The sequence below is a fragment of the Dicentrarchus labrax genome, unplaced genomic scaffold (assembly GCF_905237075.1).
Source record: "Dicentrarchus labrax unplaced genomic scaffold, dlabrax2021, whole genome shotgun sequence".
Taxonomy (NCBI): domain Eukaryota; kingdom Metazoa; phylum Chordata; class Actinopteri; family Moronidae; genus Dicentrarchus; species Dicentrarchus labrax.
In genome coordinates this window covers 95,562-112,314 of record NW_026137001.1, presented here as the reverse complement: position 1 = coordinate 112,314, position 16,753 = coordinate 95,562, and the positions used below count along the sequence as shown (strand labels likewise).

General features: G+C 34.5%; 1 protein-coding gene across 2 annotated transcripts; it reads left to right on the top strand.

Moving 5' to 3' along the window:
• Positions 1-4,258: 4,258 nt before the first annotated feature.
• On the top strand, positions 4,259-16,459 carry eif4e2rs1 (eukaryotic translation initiation factor 4E family member 2 related sequence 1). 2 transcript variants are annotated; one of them, XM_051395847.1, is made up of 7 exons: positions 4,259-4,427; positions 7,568-7,658; positions 8,016-8,150; positions 10,477-10,581; positions 12,237-12,389; positions 14,862-14,998; positions 16,024-16,459. In XM_051395847.1, the coding sequence occupies exons 1-7, from the start codon at positions 4,411-4,413 to the stop codon at positions 16,061-16,063; spliced, it is 678 nt and encodes a 225-aa protein (XP_051251807.1). In that variant the 5' UTR covers positions 4,259-4,410; the 3' UTR covers positions 16,064-16,459. The 2 variants fall into 2 exon arrangements, with proteins under 2 accessions (XP_051251807.1, XP_051251809.1); XM_051395849.1 differs by lacking the exon at positions 8,016-8,150.
• Positions 16,460-16,753: the final 294 nt, after the last annotated feature.

Sequence of the window (16,753 nt, the reverse complement as noted above, 5' to 3'; positions counted from 1 at the left end):
TACTTTATATTGTACTGTAGTTGAGTAAAGTACTTTATATTGTACTGTATTTGAGTAAAGTACTTTATATTGTACTGTAGTTGAGTAAAGTACTTTATATTGTACTGTATTTGAGTAAAGGACTTTATACTGTACTGTAGTTGAGTAAAAGTACTTTATATTGTACTGTAGTTGAGTAAAGTACTTTATATTGTACTGTATTTGAGTAAAGTACTTTATATTGTACTGTAGTTGAGTAAAGTACTTTATATTGTACTGTAGTTGAGTAAAAGTACTTTATATTGTACTAGAGTACTCTAGTTGAGTAAAGTACTTTATATTGTACTGTAGTTGAGTAAAGGTACTTTATACTGTACTGTATTTGAGTAAAAGTACTTTATATTGTACTGTAGTTGAGTAAAGGTACTTTATACTGTACTGTATTTGAGTAAAAGTACTTTATATTGTACTGTAGTTGAGTAAAGTACTTTATATTGTACTGTAGTTGAGTAAAGTACTTTATACTGTACTGTAGTTGAGTAAAAGTACTTTATATTGTACTGTAGTTGAGTAAAAGTACTTTATATTGTACTGTAGTTGAGTAAAGTACTTTATATTGTACTGTAGTTGAGTAAAAGTACTTTATATTGTACTAGAGTACTCTAGTTGAGTAAAGTACTTTATATTGTACTGTAGTTGAGTAAAGGTACTTTATACTGTACTGTATTTGAGTAAAAGTACTTTATATTGTACTGTAGTTGAGTAAAGTACTTTATATTGTACTGTAGTTGAGTAAAGTACTTTATACTGTACTGTAGTTGAGTAAAAAGTACTTTATATTGTACTGTAGTTGAGTAAAGTACTTTATATTGTACTGTAGTTGAGTAAAGTACTTTATACTGTACTGTAGTTGAGTAAAAGTACTTTATATTGTACTGTAGTTGAGTAAAGTACTTTATATTGTACTGTAGTTGAGTAAAGTACTTTATATTGTACTGTATTTGAGTAAAGTACTTTATACTGTACTGTAGTTGAGTAAAAGTACTTTATATTGTACTGTAGTTGAGTAAAGTACTTTATATTGTACTGTAGTTGAGTAAAGTACTTTATATTGTACTGTATTTGAGTAAAGTACTTTATATTGTACTGTATTTGAGGAAAGTACTTTATATTGTAATGTAGTTGAGTAAAAGTACTTTATATTGTACTGTATTTGAGTAAAGTACTTTATATTGTACTGTAGTTGAGTAAAGTACTTTATATTGTAATGTAGTTGAGTAAAAGTACTTTATACTGTACTGTAGTTGAGTAAAAGTACTTTATACTGTACTGTAGTTGAGTAAAGTACTTTATACTGTACTGTAGTTGAGTAAAAGTACTTTATATTGTACTAGAGTACTCTAGTTGAGTAAAGTACTTTATATTGTACTGTAGTTGAGTAAAGGTACTTTATACTGTACTGTATTTGAGTAAAAGTACTTTATATTGTACTGTAGTTGAGTAAAAGTACTTTATATTGTACTGTAGTTGAGTAAAGTACTTTATATTGTACTGTAGTTGAGTAAAAGTACTTTATACTGTACTGTAGTTGAGTAAAGTACTTTATATTGTACTGTAGTTGAGTAAAGTACTTTATATTGTACTGTATTTGAGTAAAGTACTTTATATTGTACTGTAGTTGAGTAAAGTACTTTATATTGTACTGTATTTGAGTAAAGGACTTTATACTGTACTGTAGTTGAGTAAAGTACTTTATATTGTAATGTAGTTGAGTAAAAGTACTTTATACTGTACTGTAGTTGAGTAAAAGTACTTTATACTGTACTGTAGTTGAGTAAAGTACTTTATACTGTACTGTAGTTGAGTAAAAAGTACTTTATATTGTACTAGAGTACTCTAGTTGAGTAAAGTACTTTATATTGTACTGTAGTTGAGTAAAGGTACTTTATACTGTACTGTATTTGAGTAAAAGTACTTTATATTGTACTGTAGTTGAGTAAAAGTACTTTATATTGTACTGTAGTTGAGTAAAGTACTTTATATTGTACTGTAGTTGAGTAAAAGTACTTTATACTGTACTGTAGTTGAGTAAAGTACTTTATATTGTACTGTAGTTGAGTAAAAAGTACTTTATATTGTACTAGAGTACTCTAGTTGAGTAAAGTACTTTATATTGTACTGTAGTTGAGTAAAGGTACTTTATACTGTACTGTATTTGAGTAAAAGTACTTTATATTGTACTGTAGTTGAGTAAAAGTACTTTATATTGTACTGTAGTTGAGTAAAGTACTTTATATTGTACTGTAGTTGAGTAAAAGTACTTTATACTGTACTGTAGTTGAGTAAAGTACTTTATATTGTACTGTAGTTGAGTAAAAGTACTTTATATTGTACTAGAGTACTCTAGTTGAGTAAAAGTACTTTATATTGTACTGTAGTTGAGTAAAGGTACTTTATACTGTACTGTATTTGAGTAAAAGTACTTTATATTGTACTGTAGTTGAGTAAAAGTACTTTATATTGTACTGTAGTTGAGTAAAGTACTTTATATTGTACTGTAGTTGAGTAAAAGTACTTTATACTGTACTGTAGTTGAGTAAAGTACTTTATATTGTACTGTAGTTGAGTAAAGTACTTTATACTGTACTGTAGTTGAGTAAAAGTACTTTATATTGTACTAGAGTACTCTAGTTGAGTAAAGTACTTTATATTGTACTGTAGTTGAGTAAAGGTACTTTATACTGTACTGTATTTGAGTAAAAGTACTTTATATTGTACTGTAGTTGAGTAAAAGTACTTTATATTGTACTGTAGTTGAGTAAAGTACTTTATATTGTACTGTAGTTGAGTAAAAGTACTTTATACTGTACTGTAGTTGAGTAAAGTACTTTATATTGTACTGTAGTTGAGTAAAGTACTTTATATTGTACTGTATTTGAGTAAAGTACTTTATATTGTACTGTATTTGAGTAAAGGACTTTATATTGTACTGTAGTTGAGTAAAGGTACTTTATACTGTACTGTAGTTGAGTAAAGTACTTTATACTGTACTGTAGTTGAGTAAAAAGTACTTTATATTGTACTGTAGTTGAGTAAAGTACTTTATATTGTACTGTAGTTGAGTAAAGTACTTTATACTGTACTGTAGTTGAGTAAAAAGTACTTTATATTGTACTGTAGTTGAGTAAAGTACTTTATATTGTACTGTAGTTGAGTAAAGTACTTTATATTGTACTGTATTTGAGTAAAGTACTTTATACTGTACTGTAGTTGAGTAAAAGTACTTTATATTGTACTGTAGTTGAGTAAAGTACTTTATATTGTACTGTAGTTGAGTAAAAGTACTTTATATTGTACTGTATTTGAGGAAAGTACTTTATATTGTAATGTAGTTGAGTAAAAAGTACTTTATATTGTACTGTATTTGAGTAAAGTACTTTATATTGTACTGTAGTTGAGTAAAGTACTTTATATTGTAATGTAGTTGAGTAAAAGTACTTTATACTGTACTGTAGTTGAGTAAAAGTACTTTATACTGTACTGTAGTTGATTAAAAGTACTTTATATTGTACTAGAGTACTCTAGTTGTGTAAAGTACTTTATATTGTACTGTAGTTGAGTAAAGGTACTTTATACTGTACTGTATTTGAGTAAAAGTACTTTATATTGTACTGTAGTTGAGTAAAAGTACTTTATATTGTACTGTAGTTGAGTAAAGTACTTTATACTGTACTGTAGTTGAGTAAAAGTACTTTATACTGTACTGTAGTTGAGTAAAGTACTTTATATTGTACTGTAGTTGAGTAAAGTACTTTATATTGTACTGTATTTGAGTAAAGTACTTTATATTGTACTGTAGTTGAGTAAAGTACTTTATATTGTACTGTATTTGAGTAAAGGACTTTATACTGTACTGTAGTTGAGTAAAAGTACTTTATATTGTACTGTAGTTGAGTAAAGTACTTTATATTGTACTGTATTTGAGTAAAAGTACTTTATATTGTACTGTAGTTGAGTAAAAGTACTTTATATTGTACTGTATTTGAGTAAAGTACTTTATATTGTACTGTAGTTGAGTAAAGTACTTTATATTGTAATGTAGTTGAGTAAAAGTACTTTATATTGTACTGTAGTTGAGTAAAGTACTTTATACTGTACTGTAGTTGAGTAAAAGTACTTTATATTGTACTGCATTACCATATTTCAGTACATGAATTCCGCAAACATTCAGTGTAAAATCCGCCCGTTAAATTTGTCCCTTCTCCTCTTCCGTCCACTGCTCCTGTACGCATGCGCACTGATAGAAGCGGATAGCTTACGACAGCGTAGCGGAGCCGCACGAGGAGAAGTAGAGGAAGAAATTAAAGTAAAAACAAAGAAATAAAGAAAATAAAAGTGAGAATAAAGAGAAGAGAGAGCGACAGAGGAGGGATGAACCAGTTGGAGCGGTAAGACTCATCTTTAACCGGGAAATAACGACCGGGAAATACCCGGTAAACAGCCGGAACAGCTAACTGCTAACTGCTAACTGCTAATAGAGACTATCTGACTATAGAAACATTTATTTATTTATTTATTTATTTATTTATTTATTTATTTATTTATCTGACTATAGAAACATTTATTTATTTATTTATTTATTTATTTATTTATTTATCTGACTATAGAAACATTTATTTATTTATTTATTTATTTATTTATCTGACTATAGAAACATTTATTTATTTATTTATTTATTTATCTGACTATAGAGACATTTATTTATTTATCTGACTATAGAAACATTTATTTATCTGATTATAGAAACATTTATTTATTTATTTATTTATTTATCTGACTATAGAAACCTTTATTTATTTATTTATCTGACTATAGGGACATTTATTTATTTATTTATTTATTTATTTATTTATCTGACTATAGAGACATTTATTTATTTATCTGACTATAGAAACATTTATTTATTTATTTATTTATTTATTTATCTGACTATAGAGACATTTATTTATTTATTTATCTGACTATAGAAACATTTATTTATTTATTTATTTATTTATTTATTTATCTGACTATAGAGACATTTATTTATTTATTTATTTATCTGATTATAGAAACATTTATTTATTTATTTATTTATCTGACTATAGAGACATTTATTTATTTATTTATTTATTTATTTTTCTGACTATAGAAACATTTATTTATTTATCTGACTATAGAAACATTTATTTATTTATCTGACTATAGAGACCTTTATTTATTTATCTGACTATAGAAACATTTATTTATTTATTTATTTATCTGACTATAGAAACATTTATTTATTTATTTATTTATTTATCTGACTATAGAAACATTTATTTATTTATTTATTTATTTATTTATTTATCTGACTATAGAAACATTTATTTATTTATTTATTTATTTATTTATCTGACTATAGAAACATTTATTTATTTATTTATCTGACTATAGAAACATTTATTTATTTATTTATCTGACTATAGAAACATTTATTTATTTATCTGCTATTTAATTATAGAAACATTATTATTTATTTATTTATCTGACTATAGAAACATTTATTTATTTATTACTGACTATAGAAACATTTATTTATTTATTTATTTATCTGACTATAGAAACATTTATTTATTTATCTGACTATAGAAACATTTATTTATTTATTTATTTTCTGACTATAGAAACATTTATTTATTTATTTATTTATCTGACTATAGAAACATTTATTTATTTATTTATTTATCTGACTATAGAAACATTTATTTATTTATCTGACTATAGAAACATTTATTTATTTATTTATTTATCTGACTATAGAAACATTTATTTATTTATTTATCTGATTATAGAAACATTTATTTATTTATTTATTTATCTGACTATAGAAACATTTATTTATTTATCTGACTATAGAGAATTTATTTATTTATTTATTTATTTATCACTATAGAAACATTTATTTATTTATTGACTATAGAAACATTTATTTATTTATCTGACTATAGAGACATTTATTTATTTATCTGACTATAGAAACATTTATTTATTTATTTATTTATCTGACTATAGAAACATTTATTTATTTATTTATTTATTTATCTGACTATAGAAACATTTATTTATTTATTTATTTATCTGACTATAGAAACATTTATTTATTTATTTATCTGACTATAGAAACATTTATTTATTTATTTATTTATCTGACTATAGAAACATTTATTTATTTATCTGACTATAGAAACATTTATTTATTTATCTGACTATAGAAACATTTATTTATTTATTTATTTATCTGACTATAGAAACATTTATTTATTTATCTGACTATAGAAACATTTATTTATTTATCTGACTATAGAAACATTTATTTATTTATTTATCTGATTATAGAAACATTTATTTATTTATTTATTTATCTGACTATAGAAACATTTATTTATTTATCTGACTATAGAAACATTTATTTATTTATTTATTTATCTGACTATAGAAACATTTATTTATTTATTTATTTATTTATCTGACTATAGAAACATTTATTTATTTATTTATCTGACTATAGAAACATTTATTTATTTGTCTGCCTATAGTGAGAGACCACAAACTCCCACTGAAGGTATCCAGAAAGGTGACACAGACTCACAGAAAGCAAAGAGAATTGTCCGTTTCACTCCACATGCAGATTTATTAATACAGGAAACAAACAAACCAAGTTGTCTCGAGAATCAACTAACCAGAACAAAGAAAATCACTCTATGAGATTCCTCTTTCCCCTAGAGTGTCTATTAGTGACGTCTAATGTCTGATAAACAGTAGTTATAACACATCTGATGTCCTACTCTCCAGGAGACAGCCTTGGTCTCTGTAATGTGCTCATGACACACTGAATAACTCTATCCTAACTAATGTGAGACAACCCGAGTGTGAATACATGAACATGAAATATTATACTGTAAGCCTGTAAAATTAAACATGGAATAACACAATATAGTTTTCTTCATGTTCACAGAACGTTAAACTCCTCTGATTCCTATTGAGAGAGCACAGCTACAACAGAGGCACAGTTACTATACAGTATATCTTTATGATCAATACACTATCTCTATGGATCACATTGATGCTGGCTGATCAAGATCTTTATTTTATAATGACAGTGTGCTGGAATGGCTGCTGTTTCTAAACTTCTTTCCTATTGCTTTATTGTGTTATTAATGTTATTAATGTTATTAATGATTAATACCGCTGATAGCTGTTAATAGCAGCTAGTACAGTTAGCATATGCAGCAGTGCAGCGGTTAGAGACTTCCTGTGTTACAAGAGAATCGGTCCCTGTTGCAACAATCCTCTGATACTTTGGTCCCAGGGACGAGGAGCAGCTCCTGAACGTAGTTTAACGTCTGAGACTATCAGACTGATGGACTCTCTCCACTGAGACTGTGAACAGAGACTAACTGTTTAAAAGCTTTAGTTGTGTGTCACTTAATATCTGTGAACACCTCCTTCTGATCAGGATATTGATCAGATCAGCCTGCTAACCTGCAGTGCTAACACTGTGTTTCAGTCCAAAAGACGAGGAGGACCAGGAAGAGTCAGAGTGTCACCAGGACAACAGTGATGGGACCAACAACAACAACAACAACAACAGACGCAAGGTGAGACTGTCTGTCTGTCTGTCTGTGCAGAAGGTGTGTCCGGCTGTAGGAGAACTTTAACCTGTCTGTCTGTCTGTCTGTGCAGACGGTGTGTCCGGCTGTAGGAGAACTTTAACCTGTCTGTCTGTCTGTCTGTGCAGACGGTGTGTCCGGCTGTAGGAGAACTTTAACCTGTCTGTCTGTGCAGACGGTGTGTCCGGCTGTAAACTTACCGTCTGTCTGTCTGTGCAGACGGTGTGTCCGGCTGTAGGAGAACTTTAACCTGTCTGTCTGTCTGTCTGTCTGTCTGTGTGCAGACGGTGTGTCCGGCTGTAGGAGAACTTTAACCTGTCTGTCTGTCTGTCTGTCTGTGTGCAGACGGTGTGTCCGGCTGTAGGAGAACATCCTCTTCAGTACAACTACACATTCTGGTACAGCAGAAGAACTCCCAGTCGTCCTGCCAGTTCTCAGAGTTACGAACAAAACATCCGACAGATCGGCACCGTGGCATCGGTACTAACACACACTCACTGTAACACACTGTAACACACTCAAGTCAAGTCAAGTCAGCTTTATTGTCAGATGTGCTATACATGCACGACATACAGCACAAAGGAAATTTCAGTCCTCTCGGACCCACAGTGCAAAAGGCAATAAAATAAATGTTCTATAAATAGAAAAGACATAAAATAAACAATCCAATCCAATCCAATCCAACTTTATTTGTTAAGCACTTTAAAACAACCAAGTTGACCAAGTCTGTACAGAGAAAAATAGGACATCAAAATGTAAACAGTGATGGTGATGAAAGACCACGTGAGGAATATAGACAGGATGGCACAAAAGTTCCCGTGGCAGACAACACGGACGAAGTCCGACAGCGATGAGCCGATGTCCGGGCTGCAGACGCCTCACACAGAGTGCCCGGCGACACCACCTGTTGTTGATGAGCACGGACAGTCCCCCTCCTTTCTTCATGCCGGTCGCGGTGGTGTCCCTGTCGGCTCGAACCGCTGGAAGCCGGGAATGGGACGATGGAGTCCGGTATCTGCTCGATGATTGCAGGGATGTAGAGTTTAAAGCTCCTCTTCTTTATCCTCCGTTTAACCCCCGCTCTGCAGCCTCACCGTCTCCTCCTCAGCCCTCCGGCATGGAGGCTCCTCTCCAGTCAGGATGCTAGGGGCCTCAGGGCGATCATCTGGTCGCGGAAAACAATGCGACCCCGCCGCCATGGAACCAGCGTAAACAAAAATAAAAAGTGCTCAAAAACCCAAAAAGTATTTAGGCACATGAACAAAGTAGTAAGAAAGTAAGAAAGTAAGAAAAGAGTTCAAAATAGCAAAAACACACTGAAAACACACTAAAACTACAACAATGAAAGGAGCTGCCATGACAGGCTGCCGTTGTCGCCGGCGCCATTCCATGGAATCTTGACAACAATGAACAATCAGGATCAGAATCAAGGCACTTGGTTATTTACATGATGAAATAAAATAGGATAATAAATAAGTATTTAAACAGGTGAGGTAGTTTGGTGTAGTGCAAATAACAGGGGAAAGTGAAATGTGCAAGAAATGTGCAGTCCCTGAGTTCAGAGTGTATGAGTGGTGTTGGGGGCAGAGGGGGGTGTGACAGTAGAGCAGGGAGGGAGTTGAGTCTCCTGACAGCCTGGTGGAAGAAACTGTCCTTGAGCCTGCTGGATTTGGCCTGGAGACTGCGCAGTCTCCTCCCTTACGGCAGCAGGCTGAAGAGGCTGTGAGATGGGTGGGTGGGGTCACCTGCAATCCTGATGGCCTTGCCGGTGAGGTGGGTGTTATAAATGTCCAAAAGGGGGGGAGAGAGATACCAATGATCCTCTCAGCTGCTCTCACTATGCGCTGCAGAGTCTTGCGACAGGACACGGTGCAGGCGCTGTACCACACAGTGATGCAGCTCTTCAGGATGCTGTCAATGGTGCCTCTGTAGAAGGTGTGCATGATGGGCACACCCAGGAACTTGGTGCTGCTTACCCTCTCCACTGCAGCACCGTCGATGGTTAGTGGAGCATGCTGGGTGTGCACTCTCCTGAAGTCCACAACAATACCAGACATAACCGGACATAACCCTAACACTCACCGTAACACACACTGTAACACACACTCACTGTAACACACACCGTAACACACTCACTGTAACACACACCGTAACACACTGTAACACACACTTACACTGTAACACACACCGTAACACACTGTAACACACACTCACTGTAACACACTCACTGTAACACACTCACTGTAACACACTCACCGTAACACACACTGTAACACACACTCACTGTAACACACACACTGTAACACACTCACTGTAACACACACCGTAACACACTGTAACACACTCACTGTAACACACACCAACACTGTAACACACTGTAACACACACACTAAAGTAACACACACACTGACACACTGTAACACACACCCTGTAACACACACACTGTAACACACTCACTGTAACACACACCGTAACACACTGTAACACACTGTAACACACACACTAACACACTGTAACACACACACTGTAACACACACACTGTAACACACACACTGTAACACACTGTAACACACACTCACTGTAACACACACTGTAACACACACTCACCGTAACACACACTGTAACACACACTCACTGTAACACACACTGTAACACACTGTAACACACATTGTAACACACACTGTAACACAGTAAGACAGAGCGTTACCTGTTGGCAGGTGATACATTGGTAATGTACAATAGTGACTTTACTGATCAGTCAACAGGTTTAATCAACAGTTAATCAGGTGTATGTCTGTGTCTTTAGGTGGAGCAGTTCTGGAGGTTTTACAGTCACCTGGTCCGACCCGGAGATCTAAGTGGACACAGTGACTTCCACCTGTTCAAGGAGGGAATCAAACCCATGTGGGAGGTAACAACGTATACTGTAGTAATGCTTTAAAAATGAACATACAAATTTGTTTTTATGCCCTTTTGTCATAAAACACCTGTGACGGGAAAAAACGGGAAAAACACAAAAAATAATTATTTTCCAAAAATGAGGTGCAGAGTGGAATATTTGGGATGAGGTTATTAGAGCCTTGACTAGGTCAACAATTGATAACAACATTGATTTGGATGCATTATTATTTTTGGAGCAGTGTTAGTTTATTTGCAAAAATTTACAAGTTTGAACCTGGGGACCCAAAATGGTCCCTGATAAAAGTGTCACACAAATGTCATATATTAATATTTCTTTTCACTTTCACCGCATCAAATCTTTAAAACAACTTCTGACGTAATCAAAGATATAAAGTATTTATAATTTTTTTAATATTTTGTATGTTTTTATGTCTTTTTCGTCATAAGATTGTTATGTGTATTGTCTTTTGCGTGTGTTCATAATTCAAGGCATGTGGCTAAAACCCCTGGGTCAAGAGTGGGCTTTTTAAGAAGGGGTTTAATTACAGCTACTTTAAAGGACTGTGGTACATATCCTGATAATAAAGAAAGATTAATCATATCCAGTAAAGAAGTGCCAATTAAGGGAACAACTTCTTTAAGCAGCCTAGTTGGGATCGGGTCTAATAGACAGGTTGATGGCTTCGATGTAGAAATGATTGAAGTTAACTGATGAAGATCGATAGCAGAAAAACAGTCTAAATATATATCTAAGTTTACATTAGTTAAAGTTCCTGAACTTGGAGAGCCACTGATAACTGTTGATGGCAGTTGGTGATTAATCTCTAATAGTAATAATTTTATTATAGAAGAAGCTCAAGAAGTCATTGCTACTTAAGTTTAACTTCTCTTATTTTGTGCTACTGAGGAGTTTTTCATTTTTATTAGATTTTTATGTTGAACTCCTCTTGTTTTTATTTCTTTAAATAATTTAGGTGGTCGGGGGACAGACACAGTCTCTATGGGGTTTTGGGTGGGTGACTGTTCTAAAGAAAGAGCAGAGAAGTGTGTAAGACAGCAGCTCTGCTTCCTGGTCCTAACTCTGGACTGTCAGGTTTTAGAAATAAACTTCGCCATATTTCTAGATAAGAGAGCCGCTCCATCCAAAGTGGGATGGATGCCGTCTCTAATCAGACCAGGTTTTCCACAAAAAAGCTTCCAGTTATCAATGAAGCCCACATCATTTGCTGGACACCACCTCGACAGCCAGCAGTGGAATGACGACATGCGGCTCTACATGTCATCACTGGTCACATTGGGGAGGGAACTACTGGGGGCTGGCTAACTGTCGCAGCTAGAGATTTCTCAGTGGTTCTTCTAGTTCACTGAGCCTCCAGTAGAGTAAATAAACTACATTTAATACAGGAACCATTACCGCTAAAGGAGGCAGAGGAATAACTGAACATCTGACACACTGAGCAGGACAGAGCAGAGGGAGCAGCCATGCTAACTGCTAATGCTAATGTAACTAGTGTGTGAACAACTTTGTAATTCAGGAGGAAGAAGCTCCGAGTGCTTAAATAGAACTGGTCTACGTTTAAATGTTGAGAGGGTAAATTATCGCTGTAACAAGTAAAAGAGTCTCACCTGTCTGTCTCTCACCCGTCTGCCTCATTGCCCCCTCAGGATGAGTCTAACCGCAGTGGGGGGAAGTGGATCATTCGACTTCGTAAAGGTTTGGCCAGTCGGTTCTGGGAGAACATCATACTGGCCATGATGGGAGAGCAGTTCATGGTGGGAGAGGAGATCTGTGGAGCTGTGGTCTCTATACGCTTCCAGGTACTACTATAATAATACTACCGCAGTACTCATACAGTATTAATACAGTACTAATATAATATTAGAATACTAATATAATAATATAATACTAATACAGTACTAATATAATAATCCTATAATAATAATATAATACTAATACAGTACTAATATAATAATACTATAATATTATAATGCTAATACAGTACTACTATAATAATACTACCACAGTACTCATACAGTATTAATACAGTACTAATATAATAATATAATACTAATATGGAGTTCCACAAGGTTCTGTACTTGGACCAATACTATTTACTTTATATATGCTCCCTTTATGCAACATTATTAGGAATCACTCCATTAACTTTCACTGTTATGCAGATGATACGCAGTTATATCTATCGATCAAGCCCGAAGAAATTAATCAATTATCTAAATTACAAACATGTCTTAACGACATAAAATCCTGGATGACCTGCAATTTTCTGATGTTAAACTCAGAAAAAAACGAAATTCTTGTTCTTGGCCCCAAAAACCTTAGAGACTCACTGTCTAAAGATATAGTTACTCTAGATGGCATTAACTTGGCCTCTAGCACCACTGTCAGGAATCTTGGAGTTATCTTTGATCAGGATTTGTCATTTAACTCCCACATAAAGCAGACCTCTAGGACTGCCTTCTTTCATTTACGTAATATTACAAAAATTAGACACATACTATCACAGACAGATGCAGAAAAACTAATCCATGCATTTGGTACTTCAAGGCTGGATTACTGCAACTCTTTATTATCAGGTTGCCCCAATAAGTCCATTAAAACGCTCCAATTAATTCAGAACGCTGCAGCAGAAAAAGAGATCACATCTCTCCTGTACTAGCTTCTCTGCATTGGCTCCCTGTAAAATATAGAATACAATTTAAAATCCTCCTCCTCACCTATAAAGCTCTTCATGGTCAGGCCCCTTCATATCTTAAAGAGCTCATAGTACCCTATTATCCCTCTAGAACACTACGTTCTCTGAATGCTGGGCTACTTGTGGTTCCTATAGTCTCTAAAAGTAGAACAGGAGCCAGAGCCTTCAGTTACCAAGCTCCTCTCCTGTGGAACCAGCTTCCAGTTGTGGTTCGGGAGGCAGACACCCTCACCACATTCAAGAGTAGGCTTAAGACATTCCTCTTTGATAAAGCTTATAGTTAGGGCTGGATCAGGTGAGTCCTGAACCATCCCTTAGTTATGCTGCTATAGGCCTAGACTATCGGGGGATTTCCCATCTGTCCTAGGTTTCTGCCTTTTAACAGGCAGTGTTTCCTTGCCCTTGTCGCCAAGTGCTTGCTCATGGTGGTACTGTTGGGTCTCTGTAAATAATGTTATAATGAGTTCGGTCTAGACCTTCGCTATTTGAAAAGTGTCCTGAGATAACTTCTGTTATGAATTGGCGCTATACAAATGAAATTGAATTGAATTGAATTAATATAATAATACTAATATAATAATATAATACTAATACAATACTAATATAATAATCATATAATATTATAATACTAATACAGTACTACTATAATAATCCTATAATATAATACTAATACAGTACTACTATAATAATTCAATTCAATTCAATTCAATTTTATTGTCAGAAGCAGTCAGAAGGTCATTATTAACTTTAACCAGAGCTGTCTCTGTGCTATGATGAACTCTAAATCCTGACTGAAAATCCTCAAATAAACTATTGTTATGTAGAAAGTCACACAACTCTTTGGCGACTACTTTCTCCAGAATCTTAGAGAGGAAGGGGAGGTTAGAAATCGGTCTATAGTTGGCTAAAACCCCTGGGTCAAGAGTGGACTTTTTAAGAAGGGGTTTAATTACAGCTACTTTAAAGGACTGTGGTACATATCCTGATAATAAAGAAAGATTAATCATATCCAGTAAAGAAGTGCCAATTAAGGGAACAACTTCTTTAAGCAGCCTAGTTGGGATCGGGTCTAATAGACAGGTTGATGGCTTCGATGAAGAAATGATTGAAGTTAACTGATGAAGATCGATAGTAGAAAAACAGTCTAAATATATATCTGAGTTTACATTGGCAGAAGTCCCTGAACTTGGAGAGCCACTGATAACTGTTGATGGCAGTTGGTGGTTAATTTTTTCTCTAATAGTAATAATTTTATTATAGAAGAAGCTCATGAAGTCATTGCTACTACAGTACTATAATACTAATATAATAATACGACCACAGTACTACTACAGTATTAATACAGTACTACTACAATACTATAATACTAATACAGTAGTACTATAATACTGTAATATTAATACAGTACTAATATAATAATACTACTGCAGTACTAATACAGCAGTAGGTCACTGATGCTTTTTCCTCACAGACAGCAGGTAGTGTGGACAAAGACTGAACCTTAGATCTGGATCCTGGTTCAGGAGTATAATCTGAGTAACCTGTCTGTCTCGGTCTCTACCTGTCTCCCTGTCAGGAGGACATCTTGTCAATCTGGAACAGAACGTCCAACGACCAAACAACGACGTCCAGAATCAGAGACACTTTAAGACGAGTCCTGAACCTTCCAACCAACACCATCATGGAGTATAAGACCCACAACGACAGCCTCAGGTATTACTACTACTACTACTACTACTGCCACTACTACTACTACTACTGCTACTACTACTACTACTACTGTTACTACTACTACTACTACTGTTACTACTACTGCCACTACTACTACTGCTACTACTACTACTACTGCTACTACTATTACTACTACTGTTACTACTACTACTACTACTGTTACTACTAAAAGTTACTACTACTACTACTACTGTTACTACTACTGCCACTACTACTACTACTACTACTGCTACTACTACTACTACTACTACTACTACTACTGCTACTACTATTACTACTACTGTTACTACTATTACTACTACTGTACTACTACTGTTACTACTACTACTACTACTGTTACTACTACTACTACTACTGTTACTACTACTACTACTGTTACTACTACTACTACTACTACTGTTACTACTACTACTACTACTACAGTTACTATTATTACTACTACTGTTACTACTGTTACTATTACTACTACTACTGCCACTTATTACTACTACTACTGTAGTACTACTGTAAGATACCATCATGCAGTATAAGACTTACTAATACTATTGTAGTACTACTATAAAAGACTGTTGTAAAATGTGTACTGTCAGTACTCAGTAGTACTCTGGTAGTTTTTGATGCTGACTGATTATTTCTGTCCTGACTATATTTTGTCTTCATTAATAACTCTGATTTGGATTTTTGTTTATTCTGGGCTTTTGTTGTCCTTGCAGCAGCGTGTTTAATGTGGTTGTGTCAGATCTCTACCGCTGTCTCTCCTCTGAGCACAGGTAGTTCCGCCCCCAGTGGGCGGGGCTTCCTGTGGAACAGCAGAGAGTTGACGATGGCTGCACTGAGCATGAAAGCTGCAAACAGCTGAAAGAAAAGATCGGTTCAATAAAGGTCCATTATAGATACCAATCAGTTAGCAGGTAGCTGTGTATCAGGAGGTAACATTTAGGGTGACCAGACTTAAGACTACAAGTGAAACCAGAACCAGGTTCTGACGACCCTGTTCTCTTTTTCAGGGACCACTCAAGCTTCAGGAACACAAAGATTTCCCTCTGAAGACGAACCCATCAGCTGACTGTCCTCCTGTCTTATCAGTATGCAGATTGTTACACTCTGCTCTCTCATTGGCGTGTGTGTGTGTGTGTGTGTGTGTGTGTGTGTGTGTGTGTGTGTGTGTGTGTGTGTGTGTGTGTGTGTGTGTGTGTGTGTGTGTGTGTGTGTGACACACGCACGCGCCAATAAACTGATCGGGGGGAGGGGGGTTGGTCTCCTGTGAGGATTTTGTATTTTTGACTGTTTTTGGTTTGTTTGTGTAAATAAAAGTGAATCTTTTGTTTATTTGTCTGATAAAATAACAAGTGATGAAATATACAACACAGACGAGATGAATTCAGAGTCCAACTTTTTTTCACTGTTCAGTTTCTGAAATAAAGGAAATGAATGTTTGCTGCAGATGTTGTGTTTTATGTTCCAGACTAACTACACACTGTGTAAGTTTGTCTCCTGAGTGCTGTTGAGCCAGGCACTCACTGTGACTCATTCCCATCGGTACAGCACCTTGACCCAGCTGGCACCGTCGTCCTCTAGCAGACTGTACAGACCCGTTCCAGGCTGTTCCAGGCTGTTCAAGGTTAGTGCAGGTCTAATCCTGCCTCTATTCCTGGCTGCAGACCAGCTGGGACCTGTGATCTGAGGATGGACCTAATCCAGATCAGGATTAACAGATCAGCCTCCACTCAACACACA